This window comes from Periophthalmus magnuspinnatus, chromosome 23 (assembly GCF_009829125.3).
Source record: "Periophthalmus magnuspinnatus isolate fPerMag1 chromosome 23, fPerMag1.2.pri, whole genome shotgun sequence".
Lineage (NCBI taxonomy): Eukaryota > Metazoa > Chordata > Actinopteri > Gobiiformes > Gobiidae > Periophthalmus > Periophthalmus magnuspinnatus.
This window is the reverse complement of record NC_047148.1, coordinates 9298148-9325143: the sequence shown is the minus strand read 5'-3', so window position 1 is coordinate 9325143 and position 26996 is coordinate 9298148. Positions and strand designations below refer to the sequence as shown.

At 39.1% G+C, this 26996-nt stretch overlaps 1 protein-coding gene across 6 annotated transcripts in view; it reads right to left on the bottom strand.

Annotated features, from left to right (window-relative positions):
* sox5 (SRY-box transcription factor 5) overlaps window positions 1-26996 on the bottom strand; it is a 117567-nt gene that overhangs the window by 34318 nt on the left and 56253 nt on the right. For all 6 annotated transcript variants that reach the window (XM_033988960.2, XM_033988961.2, XM_033988964.2 and 3 more), the window contains exons 4-6: window positions 25676-25762; window positions 17172-17344; window positions 14462-14530 (exon numbers count right to left, since the gene is read on the bottom strand). In XM_033988960.2, coding sequence (XP_033844851.1) covers window positions 14462-14530; window positions 17172-17344; window positions 25676-25762 — 329 coding nt within the window. The remainder of the gene's footprint in view (window positions 1-14461; window positions 14531-17171; window positions 17345-25675; window positions 25763-26996) is intronic.

The following is a 26996-nucleotide window of genomic DNA, read 5'->3' as shown; positions in this document are numbered from 1 at the left end:
ACTCACAATTAGCTCAACTGTAATCACTCCGTCACTTCTCAATTCCGAAGTAAAAGCTCGTCATGTGGACAGTTTGTCAAAGTCTCACAACAGCTGGCCAGTCTTTTTATTTGGAAGATGTTGTTCCTCCCCCCTCCTCCCCTCCTCCCCCCCGTTCCTGCATCCCCCCTCCCCTCCCTCCCGGAGCATCACCGCAACTTACGGACGCACACAAACTCACTTGCTTCGGCACGGCGCCATATGACTTCACAAGGTTTCCAGGATTTTAAAAAGGAGACGCAGAAAAAAAGAAAAAAAAAAAAACTCAGAAGGGTGGCTTTGGCAGTGAGGAGAGAGGGGAGAGAAGGAGGGAGAGAGGGAGAGGAGGAGAGAGAGAGAGAGAGAGAGAGAGAGAGAGAGAGAGGAGAGAAGACAGAGACAGATGGTTGCACTAAACAGCGTTCTGCCAAAAACAACACACAAAGACTCGCGTGTGACGGAGTGACTGACAGTCGGAGAGGAGAGACGAGCGGGAGGAAGTCACCGCTTTGTGAGAGGAGAGGGAGGGACAGCGGAGATGAGAAGAAGAAGGAGAACATACCTGGACATGTTAAACTTATAACTACATCTAATGCCAAAAGTTATGTTTATTTTAAGCACAAACGAATACGAAAACGGTAAAACAAAAGGCCAGAGGTGGTTGTTCTCGACGTATGGTGCAGTTACATTTGTACTTATGTGATGTAGACCTCGTTTGGTCGTGTTCTGGTTCTGGTTTAGTCCCAGTTGAGCCTTAATTTTGGCGTTGGATAAGTGTAACTAAGATTACTTTGCGAACTACAGCTAATATTTTGGACCAACATATACATAACACTATAATAACTACATTTATTTAACATTATAAAACATGAAGAAAGACATAATTCATAACACCTAACCCAAACTCTTAACCTTTTAATCAAGCATATTTACTAAAAGTTCAAGCTCAAGAATGTTGTTAGTTAGTTAGCGATTGCATTGAAAAGAAAACCTAGTTCTAACCTACGTGTTCAATTCATTTTAACATATTAGTACACATTTCTGCGGCATTATTGCATCCTCTGTTGTAAGGACAAACCCACATTTATATGCTACTAAGAAATCCTCTTGTAATCTGATTAGAGCAGAAATTCTGTCTTTTCTACCTCCGTTATTTTAAACAGACATCTTCTAGAACAAATGTTTTCAGAGCATCCATCCTCCTTGTGTACCCTATGGCTCACCTCTTGATATGCTGCTCTTATTCTGTCAGGAGGGCAAACAGCAGGTAATGTCTGAATAGGATAATGGGCAGGTGAGAGCTGTTTGATGTGAAAAATGGATCTAAAGGAATGATGGAAATGACGGTAAATGGCTGTACAATCATAAAGATGCCACGGCTACAATCAGGTAATGTAGGCCCAGTGAGTGCTTCAAGTGGCTAGTGCTTGAGATGCTGTTAGCTGCTATGTGCGTTTGTGTGAGGTTTTTTTTTTTTCCCCCTTGGTGTAAGTGCAATATGTGAACAGTGGATGTATACAATATTTCCACTGTGGCCATAATATTAGGTATAGCTGTCTAAACCGGTGTTCAATCTAATAAGTGGGGCCATGTTTTATCCTAATATTTCACGAACCTACTCTCACTTAATTTACACTTTCAAATTTCAGCCTAAGTTCTACTCAATTGCTTTTTTTTCTTACATTTTTCTACTCACAACAAATAAGACTGTATAGCGTCACATGCAGAGAAACAATATTAAACTAATCTATTCTTTTGAAGTGGTTTAATTGCTAATAAATTGAAAATATACCTTATAATGGTCGCTTCTCCACAGACCTGAACTGTAACTTGGCTTAGTACTTTTTTAATTGTAATATTGTGGAATAGGCACATCAATAATATCTCAGACCCTTCACTGGAAAAGTTACATAGTCCCCTTTATGATATACTCTTAATATTGTCTAGAACACATGTGTCAAACTCAAGGCCCATGGGCCAAATGTGGCCCGACATGTCATTTCATGTGGCCTGTGACAGGGTAAATTAAAAGGTATGACTGTCTTAAAATATCAGTTTATCAAGAGATACACAGTTACACAGACATTTTTTCATATCTATGCAAATCCATGTGCAATATTTGTAACTTGAATAAGTAATAAATATAGAAACATTTAATTATGAAGATTAAAAGGTAGTTGCATTTATTTTGCATTACATTTGGTCACATTTAGTTATATTTATACTGTGTTATAATTACATTTGGCCCTTTGAGAGCAGCCATTTTGTTGATGTGGCCCTCGCTGAAAATGAGTTTGACGCTCCTGGTCTAGAACGTCAGAGGTTCTCAAAATTGTGATTAGAACAACTTTAAAATTGTACGGTAACATTCTTGCATTTTCCTGATAGGATTCGGTCCTTATTTCAGACCACTGCACAGTCTTCTTGGTTCAGACACGGTTCATCTTCACTCAGTCCTCAGTCATTTGAATTCAGAAGCATAAAACAGTGTACCTAATAAATCGTCCATGTGTCTTTCCCTCCCGCTCCCTATAGCTCTCCTCCCGTGTGTCGGCATGCAGCAGTCAGCCCGCAACAGCCCTGTAATCAAACCATCAGCGCAACCAGGGAATAGCCGTCTCTTCAAGTGTTTCCCCCCAACACCAAAAAACAATAATTACTCGAACATTTTGGTTAACCATAAACCGCGCTGGTGCGATCAGACGGAGAGTGGGCTCGGACAGGACCCCCGCCGGGACGAATCACACACACAACAGTCGCGCTCTGCCTTTCAGGCCTAATTGGACATATGCTGGAGAGGAGCTGGCTGGAATACTGTAATGTACCGTAGGGAAGACAAGAGAAAAGAACAGAACTGATATGGAGGATACAGGCACAAAGTCATCTTTCTGTACAGTATGATTATATGCAGATTTGTACAGTGTTGTTATGCCACCTACACTTCAAAATCATCTCTACACATTCAAACCGACTTCAGTTTAGACTATTGATTTGAGCTGGTTGAATTGAATGAATTAAAATAGTTAAATGTCACTTGTCAAGTCTGTGTAATCCTTCAGTTGTCCAGCTATGATCCGTAGTAAAAGAAACACTCAAATCTGTCAAAAAGTTGTTTCAAGCTCCCTCACCGACTGAATTTTTATTTTACTATCTCAGTTGTCCACTTACATAACACACAATTAATTCTAAAGACCAACTGATAACTGATTGTGCCTAGTATTATAACCAAAACGGAGCATGAGGAAGTAAAATGGTATTTAGATCATAATGTAAATACATCTAAACTACTCAGAATACAATTGCAGACTTTGTTTTTCCTTCTGGATTGATTTCCTGTTGCAACAGATGACAAAGTTTGTAGAATCTGAAATATGCACTAATCTCCATGGTCACATACATTCAATTGCCATGTGATTTCCCCTCTGTTCCAGGACAAATAATGTGTACAATAGGAAGACATTAATCCACTAAGTAACTGCTGCCCTATACATCTAAGTCTCCACAGTGGGATAAGCCATAAGAAGTACAAATCCCTGAAATACACAGAGAAATGGAGAAATAATGAGAGGCACACTGAATGCTTTATGAGAATCATTTTGTCCATATGTTCCTGTTATTATAGTTGACTCAGAAATGTGTGTAGCAGCTGCTCACGGCACACGGCACTGACCTCCATAACGTACTCACGCAGGAGGCAAAACGCATGGACACTACGTTTAATGCAGAGTTTAGCTACCATTTTTTTCTACTGTCTCACATATTAGAGAGTCTAAAATAAAATATATAATCGACTGACATGCTGTTTTCAATAGTTAGCATAAAATGATTGCGTCCCTGGGCAAAACTTTGTAATCATTGTGAACAAATCCATTTTAGCGTAATGAAAAACTGAAGCTGTTGCCATAGAAATAAACTATTCAAATCCAAATGTTATATCTTTTCAATGAGCAAATGTCCTCAAAAAGTCTTTTAAAACAGGAAGAACGTGGCTGAAACTCATCAAATGTGTGTCGTACTAGTATTACCATGCATTTTTATTTTAATTTTTATGACTTGCTGATTCAAATGATCTACTTCACTCATATTAGCAGCGTGTAATTTATAGCTTGACGGATTGTTCATAAATGTTTTATGGGCTTATAATTTTACCCACACCAAATTGTTTTTCATTTAAATGCTTGTTTTCCTCATTTTACAAGTGAGCCTGACCACTGCAGTGTCAGAGGGAGGCAGAGGGCTTGTACATCATATGACATTGGAAGTCTTCTGTACATTCCTTCCTATTTACATTCTTTGGCTTAATAGAAAATGACTTAATTCGATCCTTTTATTAGATATACAATAATGCAATACCTTTAAGTAGATTATGGATACAAGGCTGCTATGCAAACTGTAGGGGAACAAAGAAAGTTGAAACCAGCTCGGTCCAAAATGATATAGATAGGCCAATAACAAATGTTAATATTTTTTATTGCTATCGAAAATATGACGATGATACTATTGAATTCACTTAAAAACTCATAGATCTTTATTATTGAATGGCCAACAGCTCACGGTGCTACATCGTATTTTATGGTACAACAAAAAATTTGCCGCACTAGTGCAACAAAAAGGTATACACAACAAATATTAACCCCCCACAAATATTGTTCCACCTATCAGTTGATATCGTATTTATTGTGACAAAGATGAATGAAAACCAGTCAGTTCAAGATCTTTCAGGCAAACTCTAGATCGGCACAGCTGAAACAGCAGGCACTCTGGGAATACCACACTTTCACTCCAGTTAAAAGAAACATGAAAACTGTCAGACTCCAAAAGACAAAACATCTCTTTGCACTACTGTAAGGAGGAGAATAGGGGATCTGCGTTTTATCTACAAAATTGCCTCTCCCTGTGCCAAACAAAAACAAACCGAACGTTTGTGGAGGAGTCTCTAATCAGTGCTAATTGAATGCAAAACAAAGAGAGTGGAGTGTATACAGCATGTGAGGCACAGAAGATGCAACTCCATAACTTTTTATCTTTGAGGTGGCAGAAAGAGAGGAAGAGGGAACAACTGATCTCACAAATGTTCAAATGCTTTCCAATATGTTTCAATTTTTCAGTTATTTGCAGGCAATATCAGTATATCAGTGACCAGTGGGTTTTGTTTTGTAGCATAAATTGGATTAACTATCAAAAATATTTCATAACCACGCTCATTTGCTACAAGATAACAGATGTATACATGTATTTAAGATCAAACTTTTCTTGAGATTTTGTGAGGGCAGAAAAGTGCAATCACCAGTCCTTTCTGAGGAGCGGGTAAACAGAGCAAGAACAGAGTGAACAGGAGAGGAAGAGGAGAGACAGAGACGGAGCAAGAGTGGGATAATTGGCAGCGTTTGGAGCTGCGTTCAGCACGCGCCAGGCGGCACAGCTTGAACTTAAAGCGCCGCTGTGGCATAATGAAGATGTGGCCGCTAATTAACATATGGGGTGCGAAACAGGTTGGTTGGCACGCGGTGCGCTAAAAACTCCAAGGTAAAGTTATTATTGGGGAGTAATTAGCTCTATGAAGTTAATGCACTGAACAATAGCTGCCAGCGCCACACAATATGGCTCGCATCTGAGCGCGCGAAAAAATAGCCCCCGCTAAAGTGCGAGTCCCACAGCTAAAATCTGTTGGCGACCATATGCTGCGACAATTAATGCAAGACCTGAATGACCTACTGCAGGAGAGGGGATGTGCGAGCAATACAACCAATAATTAATTTGGAGAGAGAGCGAGAGGAGAAGAGAGCAAGGGACTGCTGCCTTTTTAAAAAAAGAGTCCGTTGGTATGGACAGCAGTTATGGGGGCCAACCTGCAGAGTGGTGCTCCAGGGCACAACACTGGACTGAAATGGACCTAAGCAAAGAGGGTTGTAAACATATTAGACATATTTGCCAACATATAATGGTCATACTGTTTTCAACCACCTGTATTTCTTTTTCTGTCCTATAGTTCACTGTCGCACTTTCTCTGCAGTTCAGTAAGTGTGTATTTCCAATTATTCCTCTGTGCCACATGTCAGGTAGTAGTAACATATTGTGAGAAAGTCTCTACAGCAGGAAGCCGACCTTGATAAACATAACTGAAGATATTGAACTGGTAACTTCATCAAACAGGGGCTTTCATCTCATTATCTTATTGTACGACGGTCAGGAAAAAACACGATTGGATTCATTAACTGTTTAACATATGGGGGGAACATAGGTCCTTTATCACGTGAATGAACTTGAAACTTTTACAAGTGGTTCTTGAAAAAAACACTGAAAATGATTTTTAAAAGTTTTCATGGTAATGTTACAGGAGCTGTTATATCAGTTTGAATGTTGGTTACTTTTGCTTACAACACATTTTAACATTTAAGTTAATGACTTCAAGTGTCATTTCTGCAACAGTCCAGGGGCCACCAACCTAAGACCCATAGTTTGTAGTTTAGGGATGCTTTAGGGCTTTTTTTGTAATGGGCAGCCTCTATTAAAATAAATAAATAAATAAATAAAAAAAGATATATATAGCAAAAGAATATATATAGAGTGATATTTGTGTAGCTTGTTGCAATAACATATTATATTGAGTTCTTTTACATTCATTACATATTAACAGAAATAACTTACAATGTGTCTAAATTTAATAACATTTAATTTTGCAGCCTTTTTACTGGCAAATTTGGTTGGATGACTTCCAACCACACAAAGTTCTATTCACGTGGGTTTACCCTTCCCTTTTCCCTTGGAGCCATTCAAATACTACATTTACTGAGTCGCATTAGTTAATCATTTGTGAGAAGTGCACTTTATAGGAGTAAAAGTGAGCGTGTCATTTAACACAGCTGTATGGTGCTGAAATAATGTATGCATTTAAGTTAAGTGACTTTAATTTGATGTTTGAAACCCTGCATGGAATCTGTGCTAATGCTCCAACACTATTTTGTATAATAATGTGTGATGGACACAGTGGTGCTAATACAACTGAGCAGACAGGGGTCAGCTTGGTCCTGGTCCAGTTTGTAAACGCTCTTTATATTTTATGTGCGGACATGACAGTACGTCGAAGGAAAACACAAATTACAGCGGCTGCAGTGTAATGTGAGTGATTAAACCATTACACAGCCAATTGGGTTAGGCGCTCCTGTGCACCGCGTCCAGAGGTGGCGGCGCTGCTCCTTTTCACCCACAAATGAACAACATCTGATGCTAACAAAGCCGGGCCTGTGTGATTGAGTTACCCGCACAGGTTAGCCTTAATAGAGAGCTTGTTAGCCGCTGTCGCCGCTAAGTCTGGCCTTCCTTTAAAGCATCAGGTGGCTTTAGTCAGTTTATTTTCCTGTTGCAAGATACCTCATATAACTGTGCGGAGAGGAGCGGTGACTATATAATGAAGCAAGTCGTCTTCAGTCATTTGGAACAAAACTGAGCCCTGGTCGTCATTTTATTGTACTCTATACTTTTTATACGATTTATTTATTTATTTATTTTAGTTTCTTTGATACACACATAAATGCATTTTAAATTGGGTTGCAATATTTAGCCTTGAAATGTCATCTATCTTTGTCATAAAGATGTTTATCACAAAGTTGTTGCAGTCCTTGTCACTATATTGAATCAAGTATTTTACCAATAATTTTAGTTTTGCAACATTTAATTAAAAAATACGAGGTTGTCTTTCAAGGAGAGCTTGTTAGCCACTGTGACCACCAAGTCTTACCTTTCTTTGAACCTTCATTTTGCCGTAGTCCCCTATTTCTAGCTGCCACACAACTCTATGTCCACTACATGAGATAACTACATCTCACGTCTAAGCGTCTCACCCGAAAGACTTTGAATTCATTAAAACGGACACATTTATCCCACTGTCTTCCATACAAAGTGTATCAATGCAGTTATATTGTACAAGGTATGCGCGGGTTCCTAAGGTGTAAGCCCTGAGCAGCTCGGCAGGTGAGCTCCTTTCATCCCTGACGTGTTGAGGAGGAAGCATCGTCCCCGGCTTCTCTCGAGGTAGCCGCGGCGACAAGCTGTTTAATTAGGACCAGAGGAGGGCAGTGGCGCGGCAAAGGAAACACGCTAACCCTCGGAGCCTAACAAGAACAGAGCCGTAGCGGGGGGTGCTACAGAGTGTGTGTGTGAAATGCGCATGTATCAGGTGTCAAAAGCACGCATTTTATGTTCTAGAAGTCTTCATTTTGATCCCTATCCAGTCAAAAACTCTACTGCAAATCATATGCTGTTGTGTTGACATTTTACATGCTCTAGTAGTGAGTTCTTAAAAGAGTTGCAGCTTCCAAGTGAAGTCATGTTGCTGAGATTACTGTGTCCATATGTTTTCAATTCCAAAGGCCAAAATGTTGATGCTGCCGCTCACAACCCAGTAATTACACAGTTTGTAAAAGTATTTATTAGCTTTAACTACTGCTATATCAGGGTTTATTGTTACCTATTGATGTGAATGTCACCAGGATTTGAACAATTACTGCTTATTGAATTTCAAAACATTGCAATGAGGTTTAGTCCTGGTCTGAGCCAAGTTTAGTCCTGATGTAGGGTTGGGTTGGTCCTGGTCTAGTCCTGGTTTAGTTCTGAAAACCAAGAAATCCAACTTTGACACAAATTACTACATTAAACTTCAAACGTTAGGCTACTTATATACAAAAGTGTTTCTTAACTGATGTAGTTGACCCTATTGTTGAAGTGTCAGAGTGTTTTGTTTACATCCGCTTTACTTGACTTCAGGGGAATATTAAGGATGAGCTCTTTGGCTTATAATAAACAAGGATTAAGGCTAGCCCGGTCCAGAAATAGAGGTTTAGTCAGTTCAAAGGTGAAGAATAGCCTCTAGTGGGATTTCAGATTTATGTTACAGATGAGAGTTCGCACCAGGATATCGTTACACAAAACATAGTAGAAGGTCTAAACGGTCTAAATTGATGGAAAATTCAAGGTAAAATCAATTAGTCAGAGCTCAAAGAGAGACTTGTGAGTGCTAATGAGTGTTTACAAAGTGTGTGCGTGGTGGAAGTAATTATCTGTGCTGCTGTAAATAAAGAGCACATTTAGTGTCATTAGGCAGGTTTCCAATATCACACAATGGTATAGGCTGGATAAGTATAGCACACTTAGTCATAAATAAACTCATGTCAATGGCGGGGTCATAACTTTTAGTAACCCAAGCACTTTTATTCAGAAAAGTGACAAAAATTTGTGAACACGTTTATTAAAATTGACGACTTAAACAATATGACCTTTCCCTTGTTGTATGAAAGAAATATTTTAACATGTGCAATCAATTGTCAGCAATGCAACTGTCTCTCCTGTCGCAATAAAAAATTGCTTAGACTTGACTAAATTAGCTAATACATAATACATCAGTCGTTCATTTTACATAAATGGATTTAAAAGACAATTTAAGTTTTATAATATCCTTGAGCTCTTCTCTGTTTACACTAGAGTTAAGTCACACAAGCCTATTCAGGGATTTCCTATTCTTAGACAGAGCTATATTGGGACAAAGGTAAATCTCTATTGTGGACATAGAATATTTAGCAGTAAATAATGTGCTAGAACTTTTAAAGCTATAATATTTTCATTAAACATACATGCAATTTAAGTTCTTCCATGTTCAATGTAAACGCAATATCTACTAAAACACATACACAAGCTCCTTAGACAGCTTCAGTAACTGTTTTGACTAATTTAGAGTCAACTTTAACCACCTCTATGTCTACCTTTGGGTAATAATAATTAAAAAAAAAGGAATTTATTCTATCAACTGGCCAAAAATGTTCGCGTAAAGACGTTTCGCCACTCATCCAAGCGGCTTCTTCAGTTCTGCTTAGATAACTGGTGGACACTGGCTTAAATCTATCTGAAGGGAGGAGCTAACAATACTGAAACAGACCAACACATTTGTATAACCGTTCAGGCGCCTAATAAGTGCTCTCACACCTATTAGCATACTGGCTATCACTATTGTTTTCCTTGTTTTGATTTAGGTCTGAGGGTGCAGTTATAAGGAGGAGATAAATACTGTCTAAGTATCTCAGTCTTGTTCAAAGATGGACTGTTTTTCCTAACAAATATGGCCTCTTTAAGTTCTCTCTCAAACAATTCCTTTTCCTTGGCTAAGATCTGTACCTCACTATCTTCAAAGGAGTGGTTCGCGGCTTTGAGATGGAGATGTATGGCGGACTGGGGTCCCAAGATGCTCACGCAACAGTGTTGGTCCATTCTCTTCTGGAGTGGCTGTTTTGTTTCTCCAATATAACACTCGCTGCACTCTTCACTACACTGGATGGAGTAGATCACATTGCTTTGTTTCTCGCTTGGAGTTTTGTCCTCTGGGTGAACCGGTTTCTGTCTTAAAGTGTTTGTAGGTTTGAAATAGATCGCGATTTCATGCTGTCTGAAAACATTCTGAAGCTTTTCCGACAATGTGTAGGCAATAGTTTCATCTTTTCTCCTCTTGTTCTGTTTTTTTTTAGCTCTCTTAGATCTATTGACCTATTATGGGTTTAGATCTGGTGGTACTGTACTTGGAAAGCCAAACCTTTTCTTTGGTGGTACTTGGTGTGAAATGTTTGAGGACCACTGTACTAAGATCTTACGCATTACAACACATTACATAGAGTATGAAGAGGCAGCTTATGAGAAAGACATGCAATGACAAGTTTTTAGAACACATACATAGACACACACACACTCAGTGAACCTGCTGCCCTGGTGCTGGCAGTCCATTGTAGTGCGGGACAGAGGAGACAATCTCTTCATGAATGATTAAGCAGTATTCCGCTTTGATGCTGAGAGCTCTGTTTGATCTTGGGATTTCAGTGCGATTGCTTCCGATTCGAGAGTGTAAGTTAGCAGCCCCCTTTACGAGCAGATTATGGCGTATTTGTGCTAATTTGTCTGACCAATGTCTTCTCTGCTTTTGACTGGTTGTGCAAAAAGGTGAGTCAATGTCAGCAATCTATAAAAAGTCATGAAGTTCCCTTTCGTCGTAATGGAAAAAGCAAATTAAATACAACACTTGTGCTGCACTGATTCTCTCTACTATCTATCAACCATGCGCTATCAAAAAAGTGACTGTTTTATGCTAATGTTTCTATGATATTAGTCTATTTTCTTATCCTCTTCATATATTGTAGTATTTGTGCTTTTACGTGCATGACCGTTTCTAAATTATGTTGAACTATTTGGTATAGCTAATGCATATTGAAGCAGTTTAATAAATCTTTGTTTAACAGTAATAAAACAAATGTTACATCTCCTAGCTGCCGTAGATTCATATAAGAAAAAAATGTCTTAAAATTGTTTCTGTTGATTCTGTTAATAACCTAAAAAATGAATTTATAAACAAAAACGCTATGATTTGGATGAAACAACAGCTGTAGTGCAATTTCTTCTTATCACTTCCTTTGCAAATTGAGGACAATAAAAAGCTGATTCAAATGTTTGGGACAAAGGGTGCAAAACGTCCTACACAATTAGCCGCTTATGTAAAGACTTTGATAGACTAGACTTGTAAATGTCTTGAGCCGTTGTGATGAAGTCCCATTGATAGTGTCTGCTCAGAACAGAGCTCCCTGCAGCTGCCCGGGCTTGTGAGAAACTATTGTTGGTGCGTTCAATGGAGACGCGCTTGTTTGGGAAAAGGTTGCAAAGTCATGGGAAAAGAGAGCTTTGTCTCGATGGGGTCGTGAGGGAGTGAATCACGAGCGGACGTGTTTATGGCTTAACACACACAGCTGCAACCAACATGTAACACACACTCACGTTACACACAAGTTAAGATATGGACACGCACAGGACACTGAGGAATCCTTAGAAAGAACAACACGCAATTGTTTTAGACTCGAGGGAGGCCAGTTCCAAATTTAGCTCAGGCATAGATGATGATGGAGGGGGGAAAACTTCAGTACTACTACTACTACAACTACTACTGCTTTTACTCCCACTATAGTTTATTCTTCATATGTTTGTAATGGACAAACAAATCAAAATGACCAGTGTGCGCTGTCCTTGGGCAAGCCATGAATTTGATCATCCAAAAGGTTCATTTACTGCAATTGAACTGAGCAGAAGACAATGTTGAGAAGTAATAGTAGACTTGTATGGACAAAAATAACATAGGAAATATATATAAGTTTAAAGTTAAAATGAGTCCCTGCAATGTTACAAGTTTTAACGTAATGCCAGTTCAGAAGCAGTGACTAGAATAATGTATAATGTATTGATCTCACACAAAGTAAACAAACACATCTGCTTTTCTTTGCGTTGCGTCTGCACATAGACACTTCCCACATATGATAAACTTACAAGTCTCTTTTTTCCTTATCACGACATTAAGGCTAAATGCTACACTCTAAGCTAATGTGTGCGCGCCGGTTCTTACACAGGGCGGCTCTATATGATACAAAGAGCTGCTTTTCTCATCCCCAAACCCAGTGTCATCTGCCCATACAAAGGCCTGCGCTCTTCAGTCCAGCCACCTGGATCCACATAGAGACTCCAGTGTAGCACCCATAGGACAATACGCCCATTTTGAAGTGTGCCTTACATACACTTAGCCGTTTATTCCACACAGTTTGCCCGTTCAAAATGACTTGATTGATTCACACTGGCATGGTTTAAATTAAATATAGTTTGTTTGGGTTAGTCACTTGTCTCTGCATTTTTTCATGATTGGAGTTAGCATCTCTTTTATAACAGAATTCATAACTCATACAGATGATCATTTAAGCGGCATTTTGTTTTTTTTGATGGAGAGTCCAAAACCTTCTTTTTTCCACTGATTTGTCTGGAATGTTCCAAAAATGGGATAAAACTTAGCAATCTCCACGGTGACAAGCACATGACCCCACCAAAACCAAATATGTTTTGACACTTAAAGCGCTTGTGATTGAATAAATCAAAAAGATACATTTATACTGTACTGTGGAACATTACAGGCAAAGCAATAACCTATAACATACACAGTGCTGGGAAGTACCTGAAAACGTGTACTGAGAATATATATTCAAAATACACATTTTGGGTAACTGTATTCTGGTATAGTTACTCTTTTATTTGGTGCTATTCAGAATGCAGTTATTTGTCATTTCAAAGGAATACATTGTTGTACTGGATCACCCAATTTAGGCTTCAAACTGCACCATATTAGAAGGAAAAATAGAAAATACTGCTCTTGTGGTGAGTCCATGTGCAATTTTTCCTTCTCCAATTAGTGATAAATAAATGCATAACAAAAGGTGAAACAAATATAAAGCTGTTTTTAATACTATGTTGCATTTTTACACTATAATTTAAATGTAACTTGGGCAAAGTATTCTAAATATTCAGAATACAGTACTCTGATTGGACCATGTATCGGAATACATTATAAAATATAGTTTAATGCAGTATTCTGTAACTAAATTCATTTTTACAGTGTTCTTTCCATCACTGAACATACATAGTGCACCTTTAAGTTTGAGTTTTAATGTATATATTGGTGGGCAAAAAATAAATGTAGAGTATTATAGAAAACACATTTTTAATTTTATATATTTTTTTATATATTTTTTTATTTTATATGGTTTCAGCTTTGACTGTTCAACAACATTTTTACTGCTTTCACTTTGTATTTGTCAGTTCATTTATAGTGTATCTGGTGGTGATAAAGTGGGAGGGAGCAAACCAAAGCAAGGCTCATTCAGGGCTGACCGATGTTGAGTGGCCAAAACAACAATCACAAACAATCACCAAAATCACAAAGCACAATCACAATCACAGCCATATTGAAGTGAGCCCACACATTCACATACTGTGCAAAGGTCTCAGTGAGGTGTGAAAGAACCAAGTTAAAATAAGGAATAATTTATACTACTGCTAGCTTTGATTATTGTTTTCTTACTATTAACTAATTAACTGACTAATCTTTCCTGGAATCCAGAATACAAGTCTGGTCTGGTCACTGTTTTCAAATGGCCGTGATTGACAGGTGGATTAGCCAATCAGAGACATGCATCGGTCCATTCATATCGGGGAAAAAAAGGAAAAGGGTGCTGAAAAACACTGTCGATTTCTTCCGAATGAATGGGTGAAGCACTAAACTGTTAATCTGAGGTGAGATAAATTTGATTTTATTCGTAACTCATAGGTGACCAATCTGATTGCATGATCACGTTTGACCGGGCTTGAGACCAGACTGAGATCAATCTGTATAAAAAAAATACAGAGATATCGCATTCTGGGTTTGGTCAGTGGAAAAAGCATCTCCCACAAACTAGACAATGCTGAATGTACATGGTATGGCAATTCTCTACCTAGCATGTGGTATTATTTTGGCATTTATTGCACTTTCTTTGGTTATTCCCATGTTAGCCAGCAGGTTTGGCAGAGTGCTGTAAACACAATAAAACAGAAAAAGTCTCACCTGAATTTGCTGCTGCAGGAGGTTGATTTTGTGTTGCTGTTGGAGGAGCTGTTGTTGTTGCCGGGCGATCTGCACACACACAAACACACACATAGACACACACACATATATGATTAAACGTGTAGAATAGTGAACGTGTGCGACTGCAAAACCTATGGGACCATGCCGACACATGTGCTAGCCTCAGAGGGCCCCATAGCATGACATTGGGTCCCGGTCTCTCTATGCAATATTAAAGAACTCATCTGATCAGAGGCGAGAGGACAGAAGGAGCTGACACACTCACTGACATGTGTACACACAATCACACCAAACAAATGGACTTTTTGATGTTACCGTCATCACATCAGATCCCTCAGGGTTTGTCCATACAATTTGTTCAGTTTACCAGATTTTCTTCGAAGACTGACACGTTTCCTTCTCAATTATGAAGTGTATTTTTCAATCTAGTCTGTTTTTAAAGACAGTTTATAATCGATTTTACAGTATGGACAGAATATACAGAGCAATTTCTATATAACATCGGTATAAAACTCAATATATATCCACAAACAAATAGAAATAGCTGGAATTGCATTTGTTGTCTTCCATATGTGAGATATTTTCATAATATAATTTCATGAAGCCATATTTTTTATTTTTGCTCCTAGGAATGGAATGAATTGCATACAATCATAAGCATCATCACCAATGATACCTTGTTGTTTGCCATAGTAACATTCAAGTACTCTAATTGAATGCTACTATGTCTATTTTGAAGTCTTTGCAGCCTCTTCTGTCAATCATCACAATTTGTATGCTCAGAAATCTGAATTATTTGTACTTGCTATATTTTACTTTGTGTAGCTTTAACCCTGTACATGTTTGTATGTCCAAACTCCATTCATGCTGGTCACAAAGTCCCTCTGGTTGCATTTGCTCAGACAGTGTGTGCTGTGGTAAACACTTCAGCCAGAGGCCCAGAGGAGACCGTGCAGGTGAACTACAACAGCTTATGTCTCCACTCCTCTTGTTCTTTAAGAGTTCCCCTGAAGCTAAAAACTGCAACAAAGAAATAAGAAAAAAAAGGGGATTCCTCTTTATGTAAATGTATATGTTCTGCCAGAGTCCTACCTCAGGGATAGAGCTGAGGAGAGGGAAGTCTATGCTGCATCCGCTACCACCTTAGCATATTCCTGAGCGCTTAAGTACAGGATGACAATAGCATCACTGTAGGCACAATTATTACAGTGTAAATCTAATAAGTACTAAGACTACTATGAAAAAGATACTCATTTGAGCAAGTATCAGTTTAAAAAAAACAACATTTTCTGAATAGTTTTAGAATACAATGAGCTTTATCAGTTATTTTATGCTGAAAATGGCTAAAACATTCAATTATACTGGTTGTTTTCAGATCCTACAGCGTGATGATGTTATACTCCCAGTTGGGGGACAAGAGACAGTTTTCCCTATTGATTACATTGTACTTTACCAGAAAATATCTAAAAGGTAAATTCACAAATCTTGAATCTGATCATTTCTATTAGTGTCTAACCCAGCAATAAGTACAGTATCTAAATTGGTATTGAGTATCATAGAATCATGATTCATAATGTTGATATAGAGTTTGAAGCTGTAGTATCGTGACACTAGTATGATCTGAGATGGCCCAAATCGTCACTGTGATGCACAAAATAAAATATATTTTCCTTGTTCTTTCTACAAAACATAAAACCACATTATTGTAGTGCACTTTTTTGCTTTCTCTAATTACTGATTGCATTTTTTTCTATCCAAATTTTGTAGAATATTTGTTTTTAATGGCCAAATTAAACAGGACTGGAATCCTCTGATAGAAATTACAATATTCTTATGGATGAGTAATGTTTTATTCATTGCTTCAACTTTGTACATCACAATATTATAAAAATACCTGTTAACGTTAATTACAAACGTTTAAACAAAACATATTTAAATCCCATCATCAGAAAAGTGGTCAGCCATGCCAGGGATCCTTGTTTACAATCTTAAAGTCGTCTTTCTTTCACAGGGCTGTCACACTGATCCAAACTTACCTGGATGTTAATTGTCACATATAATTATCATGATCCATTTACTGGACTGTTTTTCTTTTGATGTCATGTTTTGAATCCCATCAAATCACTGCCACTGTTTTATATGTCTCTCTGAAGTTTGTAAAAAACATAACAATAAATCAATGTTGTCAACACATCTTTACGGTGACATATTTGTGCGACATGGACGTCACAAACATCCGGCAAAACAGTGGTCGGTGCTAATTGTCCACTCAGGTGCTATTAACGGGGAGCACAAGGAGACATAATGACCATCTGCTATTAGAAGTGCACTAGACGCACTGAAAAGGCCACAAAATACTACCATCAAATGAATGGAAATGATCATGTAAAAGCCTACATTTAGCTCAAATAATAGTTGGATGATAATGACTAAGCCATTGTCACATGGTCCTATTGTCTATAATGCATCGGTGTATGTATTAGTGAGGTTGTTAACTGGATTATGTATGTGCAACTGTAAAATGATTATTATATAAAGTGATTAGTGAACAGATAACTCTTATAATGCTAAGAGTGTTCTCATCTGCTCAGTTAATTTTGTCCTGTTTAAGAAGAATAAGTCTTATAACGTTTATGTCCATTTGCACTTGTCCAGTCTAAATGTACAAAGAGTCTGTAGTATCTATTACCTGGTCTTGCTGCTGTTTGGCGAGCTCCATCTGCTGCCTCTGCTTCTCCATCTGAGACGCTGCCAGTTTCTTCTGCTCCTCGTGCGCCGCCAGGAGCTGCTCCCTCAGGCTACTCAGCTGGCCGATCATGCCCATGAGTTGGCGCTCCTTCTCCGCCAGGCTGTCTGGGGTACCTGGGGTAGAAAGAGGAGAGAGGTCAGAGGTCACTAGGAGCCACTTTGAAGAAAAATGCAAGACGTGGTTAAGGTTACGCTATGAAACCTCTTTCATCCTTTTAAAGGGACGGTCTGCTCACAAAACATAAGGCAGCTTACACAGGGCTTCCGACTCAAGTCATCTCAAGTTAAATCAAAAAGGAATGCTACTTTATGCACCAGAGAGGGCCTACATAAAACTTTTAGTACTGACAGAATAATTCAGGTCAACATTAGGCTATCATGATATAAGGGTGCCTTCACATTTGCATGTAGACTACATACGAAATGTGCCTAACCTAAATTTGGCACTAAACCTGGATTAGACCAGCACTAAACCAGGACTAGAACAGGACCAGACCAAATTTGCACTAAATTGGGCTCAACAAGGACAAGTCTGAATGCAGCCTAAGTCTCGTACATACTTTGGTCAAATTTAAAGTAAGTGTTCAAGTACTGTTTTTTTTTTTTTTTTTTCAAATGTTTCAAAACCATTTTAAATGTTAACTTTAATGTGCCAGTAAATGTTGATTTTTAGACACCATTTCTCTGTGTTTAAATCAGAATAATAGAAACCGAGTTGTTGTATGTATATTTGTAGTTAAATACATATGTTGTGATTTAGTTCATATGCATGTGTGTATGTTTCTCCACAGGCCTTTAAGCATGGCTGGCACAGGGGTCAAAGGTCAGAGGCATGAATGAGAGCGATGGAGGAAGAAGGAACAACAAAGCCGCGTAAAGCTATCCTTGGCTCCTTGTTCAACATAATATATGGCAGTGAGGAGGGGTCATGGAGGTGTGCCGGGACAGTGCTGTGTGTGTTGGTGCAGAGAGGGTGCTCTGCTGAGTTCTAAAAACAGATGTTGAGTCATTTTCCTGGGCACCGAAGTCTACATCCATCACCCCCTTTATTGCCTTATTGCAATGGAAAAAATACATCTGACCTGGGACTAACTATAAATGTGAAAAAACATAACAGATTTAGCAAAGACCAACCAAGACGAGGTGCTGAATTATGCAACATGGTCTCAAAAAACGGACTCCAATGTTTATAATGTTGTTGATGGGTTTTACAGAGTCTTTTGAAGGGAAAAAAACACCCACAAAATTAAAAATCCAAAATGTAATATTATAAGACTATTTTCTTGAAGTACTAGCAGTACCAGATGAGTTCAAAGGACTTCAAGTTTCGTACTACAGACTTGTGAGACAAAATTTAATACGTGGTAATATTAAATTAACAAGTAGTAAAAGTTGCAACTTGGAAATGAATCTAACATCTTGGAATGCTTATCCTTCCACCAATAAAAAAAACAAAAACTATTACAAAATACTGTGTGACAATGTTTGTTTACTAAAGATAAAATGTACTATGTGCTACCTATTTTGTGTACTCACATCAAAAATACTGCTTTTGAAAGGGTAAAGTACATTCAGTCCAACTTTGGCTGAATGACTTAATCCACACAAACTTGATGAGATAGGAAAACATCCTCTCACCTGTGTACTAACTAACCAATGTTATTTTTATGAAGTTATGGTTGAAAGTCATGATGAAAATACCTGGTGACTTGGTCTGAAATGGGAGGTAAATTTTTATTTTTATTTTTTTTGGGGGGGGGGGTTGGCAGTGATTGCGTGAGGCCAGCGACAAGAATGAGAGTGAGAGTCTGGTCTGTGTTTACTCTGCAGTCAGCCAGCCTCCTGCTCACATTTAGCATGGCTCGACCTTTGACCTCTCAGATCCTGCCACGGCGGCTCCATTACACACGCACAAACACACACAGACGCACACCCGCATTAAGGCTAACACACTCTCCCTAAATCATACAGCAGGATGTAGTTAGGGAGAGGCACCGCTACCACTGTCTCGTACCTAGCTCCATGTTGTAGACCAGCACAATCGGCCATTGTTCCTCAGCTGCCATACCTTTAGCACAGGCACATTCCAGCGCCAGGCAAACCAGATGAGGACCACAGAAGGAGGGGCGGGGGTGGAGGCTAAAGTAGGTGGTGGGTGGGTGTGGGTGTGGGTGGGGGTGTACCACGGGAGGGTCGAGGAGACAGGGGAACGGGCGACGTCCAAAAGCAGTCTAGTCTATCAGCAAGACATTACGCATTGGTGATGTAGTGGAAGAGTTGGCACAGTGAACCTTTTGGGCACACACAAAGATGGCTCAGGCGAATATTGAAAGTGAGAGGAGGAAGTAGTAACACAGACATAGAACACTGAACATATATTCGACCAGACTTCAGCTGATAAAGACTATAAGGCACTGATGAAAAAGCTGACATTTTAGCTCTTGTTACTAAATTTAGTTAGTTATGTAATCATTGTCTGCATGCAAGAAGCTGGCCACTTTGAAATTTCCTTTACTTTATTAATAAAATGTCTCTCTATATTCATATATTCTTGTTCCTGAATATCTTATGTACAATTTTTTAGTTCCCCATTCCATTGTACTATTTGTGCCAGAGTCAGGACTAAACATGGGGAATCAGCGTTTCAGTTTTATGCAGCTAAAACCTGGAACACTTTTCCTGAAGATGTGAGACAGGCCTCGACTTTGACAATGTTTAAATCCAGGCTCAAAACGGTTCTGTTTAGCTGTGCATACGACTGAAAGGTTTTTATTCTGCACTGTTCTCTTTGAATGTTTATTTAACAATGATTATTCATGTTTGATTTGTTTGTATTGTGATTTTAATGTCTTTCTTATTCTGTAAAGCACTTTTAATTACAAATTGTGTTATACAAATAAACTCGCCTTGCCTATATAAGTGGTTAGAACTTACCTAAACTTTAATATAACAGAACTAACCAGAATGGCAAAGGTTAAGGACAGCTTTTGTGTCTTCGGGCAAGGCACATTTGACAGGTTTTCATCAATTAACTGCAAATTAACTTCATTTTATTATTGCCAGATACTGTACAAAAATACTCAACTATAATTGGCACACATGTACACAGTTGTCAATCAGACTTAGAATTACGTGTCTAATATTTCCTTACGTTACACTATAAATGCAGTTGCACACATTTGCAGCAGAATACAATAAAAGTCTATGTCCCTGCGCGGTCTACAACAAAGGCTGTTGTGAGTAACAGTGACTAAAAGCATGAGGCAGCTCTGGCCTGGCCTCTGACCGCTGCAGGAAGGTGAAGGCCATCCATTTGTCCTCCCTGTCGGTCGCTGCCACTTCAGTGTGCACCCCCTGCCCTCACAAACCCCCCTGCGCACCCCCCACCCCCCTCTCCTCCGCTCTCACTCCATCCATCCGCCAACAATGAACAATAAAGGCAACTGTCGGGACCGCTGGCCGCTGGAAAAATAAACACTGGGCTGTCCTAACTCACAAACCCACCTTTGTGAAGAGAGAGGCAGTGTGTATGTGTGTGTGTGTACTTCTGCCACTGACCAGGACAAGAAAGACTCCTGTGTTAAACCTCAGGCCTGTTCAGATGGGGGGTGGGTGCTTAGGGGGCATAGTGGGTGATGGGGTGAAGATTGTGGGGTAGTAAAGGTGAATTTTTAGATCAAAGAGGTGCTTTTTGTTACTCAGACAGACGCACACACGTCCAAACACACAACGCAAACAGTAAAAAGTGCAGGGATTTCTCAGACCAACAGTGTCTAAGTGTGTAGTGAGGGTGGGGATGTGAGGTGGGGACGGGGCATATGGACTAGTTAAAGACTTTCAACAACAACAACTGAGATTAATGGCACTTTCACCACTCAAAGAATCAGCTTGGGACATTTAGAGTAATTTGATCCAAACCAGTTAAGTATTATGTTTGCTCAAAGTAGCAGACAGGGAACAAATAATGAAAGAAAGTCATAGCTGACCATAGTCCAATGAAGAGAGATATTGAATATATGAATAGAGATATTTTATATGTATGAGAATAAACAAAAAAGTGGACAGTATCTCTAAAAGCAAAGCTGATCCAATGTTATACCAGCACAACTGCAAAAATGTTACAAAAATATAAAACTGCACTGAAAACTATTGGCTTATTTATTGACTATAGACAAATACAGTGTCTTGCTCAATAACATAACCTGAATTTGAACACGTGTGATCTGGGATTGATCCGACAGCTGGGAAACGGATGTCTATTTTTTTTTTTTTTTTTATGTCACAATATCAAATTTTATCCTTTTTATTTGTAAGTTGACCAACTTTGTAAAATCTCATGAATGATAAAGTAAACTTAATGGTAAATGGTCACGTTTTTAGGTATTGCTTTTCCATTTTCAAGGCACTCAAAGCAGTTTACATCACGGAACCGCTCACCTATTCACACACACATTCATACATCAATCTACGCAAATCCCGGGGGCAAGGTGGGTTAAGTGTCTTGCCCGTGGACCTAACAGCATTCTTCTGTGTGAGCTGTAATTGTCCCGGCAAACTGTGGGTGAATGGATCTGACCGTTTAACCAATAACGTTAACGTCGAGAGTCGGATTCGAACCCCCAACCTTTGAATCAGCACATGCCACTTGAGACACAAACAGCCAGATAAAAAAGCCCATACATTTAGGTTTACTTTTTTTTTGGGAATAACGTTGAATCTTCTTGGCTTTTAAAATGATAAATATTATTTTTGCAGTTCATACAATTATATTATGAGCTGAAATTTCACAGTTAACCATACAGCGCTGACATCCCTGTGAACCATAGACAAATACGACCACAAATACACTTTCGCCTCCGCCCAGTCACTGTATGTTCTTCTATACGTTTTACAGCAGGCGTTGGGCGGGACCAGTGTAAACCATAAGGTGTGAAACTCCTTTACAGCCTCTCCTGTGTGAACATGACTGCCCGTGTCTCTGCTGTTTAGCCCCCTCACTATTTCTCCTTTCCCTCCATAAATCACCTCTGTCTGCTTGTTTCCTCAGCTGCCAGAGGATCGATAACTGCTTTCCTCATTGGTTTTACACACAGTGAGCACAAGTCCTTTAGGCAGATAGTGAAAAGTGTGTGTGTGCGTGTATACCTACAAAGCCAGCCAACCTGCACCACCTTAGCGTGTCTCTTCATGCTCATTCGCGCACACACACTCACAAAGCGTAATTAACCAATTTGTAACAATGTTATACTTGTCACTGCATTGGCTGGGCTAATTAATGACCCGCGCTGCATTGATAACTCCCTCCGGTTAGAAGAAAATGGGAGAGGAGAAGGCCGAGCGAAAAGGCAAGTAGGAGACTGAATGAATAAAAGGAAAGAGAAACAACTTGACGCTACACCGGGGCAGACAGAAAACTGAAAATTATATCCACCTAGACACGTTAATCCACTTAGACCAAAGGTAATTAAGGTTTTGCTTAACCTAATTCTGCAGCTGACATTCAATTTGTTTCTGGTTAATTGTAATTGACTGTAATGGTGCAGGTAACTGAGTCAAATGAGAGACGCCATCTCCAGACAGTTCCTGTTTTCTTGTATTCAGACAGGTCCCAATGAATAACTGTGAGTTTGTACAGTGACTTTGATGAAGGAGTGAGAACCATGTTGTAATCTCACATATATATAACTGTAAAACGTTATGTTCATGTGATTTTAATATTTTAATATATATATTTCAACTTTTATAGTACATATTTTCCATGTAACAAGACAATATCACCTTTTTCCAGTTGTTTTGAACTACTGGTTGTCTCTATTCATGGGTTTCACCTTCTGCTACATCGTGCCATTTTGAGGACGGTTAACCATTCACAACTTAATATTTCATTTTTAATTGTTAATTACTTTAGCAGCAGTCCTCACTTTTCATCCTTCTGAAACGCACAGACACAGCAGTTTCTATAGGACGCTGTAATAGTTTTCGCATCAGTAGAGGATGCGACACAACAATGTAAGTGAAAAAGAGCCACATTTTACACTCAGGTACTTATCAAAGCTACAAATTGCTGTTATGATAAAACAATTGCAGTTTTCCCTCTATTACCCATGACAGACTGGGGCACAGTGTCATCCCTCTTTGACTATTGCTGCTCTTAATGCGTTTTGCTATGAACCACATGGGGCCTTTTACCAATGCTGCTCTCAATACTGTCGACGGAGCGGGAGGCAATGGCTCAAAATCACTTTGTACACCGCAAAAAGCACTTCAATGGAATTCGATGTTGGGGGGAAAATGCAAGCACACAAACACACGCGCACGCACGTTCAGACAATTTACAAAGACACTAAGGATGCCTCTTTTTTGCCTCAATTGCATTACATTATAAAGCCACTATAGAGGACACACCTATACTCCACACTGTCTCTATTGGTCCCCAGCTGATAGTGTGTGGAGATGCTAGCGGGACGCCCCATACAGTGAAATGTCAGCGCAGCAGGGAGCTGGGAAAAAGGGGGTTTGATCAATAAGACCCCCTCTGGATGTCCATGTCGGCCCGTCAGGCTCTTTGATTACATATTGCTTTGGTGCCTAATGAAGCTCAATTACTGCGAGGAGAGCGGAGGATTTGCCCTAAAGTCACAGAGAATAATAAGCAATGTTTCGCCCACAAGTGCCCCTTTAACAGCTCCTATACAAAAGTTCATAGAGCTATACTGGCCAATGTACTGTAACTGCTACTACACACTACTTGTATATAATATATTCCTATCAATATCATTTGTCTCTGTACTGTCAGTGTTAAAAGGGCAAACAAATAAGTCAGTGTCTCTTTTGGTGGCTCATCTGGTAGAGCAAAGACCACATACAGTGAATACAGTGTTTTTTATGTAATTCCATCATTTTCCATTATTTAACCTGTGACTATATAAAGGTACGTCCAAAAATGTTTTAAAGGAGCACAAGGCAACTTTTCTGATATCTGTTTGAATCCATGCAGCCAGGAATGTTCCACAGTGCGTTATTAAACTTATCTACCTTGCATTAATTTAAGTACAGGTGTTTTAATTGCTAAAATCACCTTGAAAAAGTTGTCGCCACTCCAAAGGTCTGACCTGTAACTTGGTTTGTCGTCACCTGCTTGTCTCCATACGAACAAGTGCGCTACCGTACTGTGGAACATTACATGCAAAGAAGAAAAAAAACATCTCTGGAGAAAAGTTACATAATGCACCTCTAAGTATTTCTTTTAAAGTGCAGAGTCTTAAAGAAAGTGGAGCTTGTCTTGTTCAGAGACTGGTATATTCTCTCAATTGTAACACTAACACCTACAATCTACAACAACAAAACAATGAAATAAACCCTACTTCACAGTTGTCTCAGACTGTTCAAACTTAGTTAAATAAATTCTCCAGCTTGCAATGTGGCATCACTTGACTTTTGAGTGTTGAGTGCAATAAAACAAAAGCTCAGTATTGTTTGAGAGAATAAATGAAATTGGGAACATGAACGCTGCCAAGCAGATGTACCAGTAATAAAAATAACAAAACACTCTTTTGTTGTGCGTTGTCTATGGGCATTCTTTCTGGGTATTAACGCTTTTGAAGTTTATTTTTGCCTCTTGTTAGCTTGTCTTGTTCTTGACAAGGCACAAATGAGCCTTGTTCTCATTTACACATAACAGTTCTTTATATTTGTTAAAATCTTTTGTCATTTGTTTGGACTATAACCAATGGAAGCAGATGATAGTGATTAGTTCATTTGCACATTTGGATTTGAATAGGGAAAATCTCCTTACAGTCTTGTTGGAATTGTTTTGAATGTGTTTATATAAAGCACATGGTACAGTACATTTTCACACAGAAAGCTCAACTGATTGATGTAATCGGCTCAAAACAGAAACATACAGTGAGTGTGTGCTGTACCATATACTGATGGAGAGGCAACATTTGAACATATAGTTTCACTTTAGCTTTGAAGGTGTACTGCATAACTAAGCCATGTGCTGGTCTTTATAGAGATGATTTTACATGGCCCAGAATGTTCCACGGAATGGCATTACACGTATCTATGACCATGAAGACAACCCTGCTGGCAGTGAGATAACATATTTTTCAATGACATGCAAGATAGATGTTTAATTCCATGCAGGCAAAGCAATAACATCTCCAGGTGGTGGACAGTGGCTCTCTAACAAATGTCAAAGTGTAAACTGTAATGATTCTGGAAATATGCCGATACATATAAAAAGAGTGTGAAAAGAGTTGCCCAATTTGTGTTTTTAAAAAGAAGTACCAATTTAAAAATGTTGGGGATTTGTGCCTCAGTTATTAGTGTATCACATCAGAGCAGAGAGGTTATAGCGAATATCTATATCATAATTGACATGTTTTATAACACAATTCCTTAGCCACTTAGAAAGTACTGGAGCTGTAGCTGAGTTCATACCTTTAATTTCTCCGATGTGCCCTGAGCCCATGGCCAGAAGTTTGTCCTTCCAGTCTTTAGACAGCAGCCTCTCGATGCTGGGGGGCTCTGAATGAGAGAGAGAACAGGATTCAGATGACTGGCCAACATGACAATAAAGCTCATTTAAAGTCCATTTGCCGTAATAAAGGCAGCAGCAGCTCAGTCTAATGGGCACATCAGCAGGAGAGAGAGGGAGTGAGAGAGAAAGAGAGAGAGAAAGAGACAGAGAGAGGGAGAACAGGAAAGAACAAAACAAGGCAGCGGATGGACGAGCGAATGGGCGACCGAGGGGGAGAGCCGGCCCTCACCTGCTGCTCCTGAATCATTAGCCCTGTGTGTTCTGAGACAAAGAGGCCCTTAATGCACCCACCACAATGGACACATTATCAGCCAGGGCTTTGTTTCCAACACACTCTGCTCTCCTCCACAGCAGCCGCACACACCAGTGGACACTCACTAATTACACTGAACCAGGGACATGCCAGATTCACACACACACACACACATACACACATACACACACAAACGCACAAGCCCAGGGCACAGCGGGGAGAGGAAATGTCACCGGAGAGAGCGGACTCATGTGGTGCGAGAGCCCGAAATGTGGCCACTCAGAGACACACAGTTCAGCAGACGGAAAATATTGTGATTGAAGAGACACAAACGATAACAGTGCATGGAAATTACTGGATGTTTTAGTAAAATACTGGTAATTTGGAACATTAGATGGGATTATACAGAGATTTAAACTTATTCTGCCAATAAAGAGTCATTTGTCTATTCAATGAGTGAGAAAGCAGCAAGATTTGTTAGGGCTGAATAATCCGCTCGCATTAGATGGCAGCACGTTTGGCCCTGAATGTCCCACAGACTGACATTAAACTTATCTAGAGACACAAGCAGGCTGGGTTATAGGTCAGATCTGTGGTGAGGCGACACTGCTTACTGCATGGACGTATAACTGGTGATTTGTAACATTAAATCGAGAAAAAATAGGTATCTTTTAGGGTTTAATAATCTGTTCAAATGAGATACAGGTGATGCCATGCTCTTTAAATTCAATAAATAAAACTATGGCACAATATGGCAAAACTGTCCCATTTTTTTTAATAAACTGATAGATCCTAATTATCACAGTCAGATTGTGAATAGGTGAATGCCCCAAATTCAGTTCCTTTTCTTTTTTTTTTTTTTTACACAACAAATAATAACTTTCTTTTGGTCTTAAAATCTTAAAATGGTCGTAATTGTGCAAAAACAACAAAGACATGTGGATGTGGACAAAAGGCAGTGAGCGTGA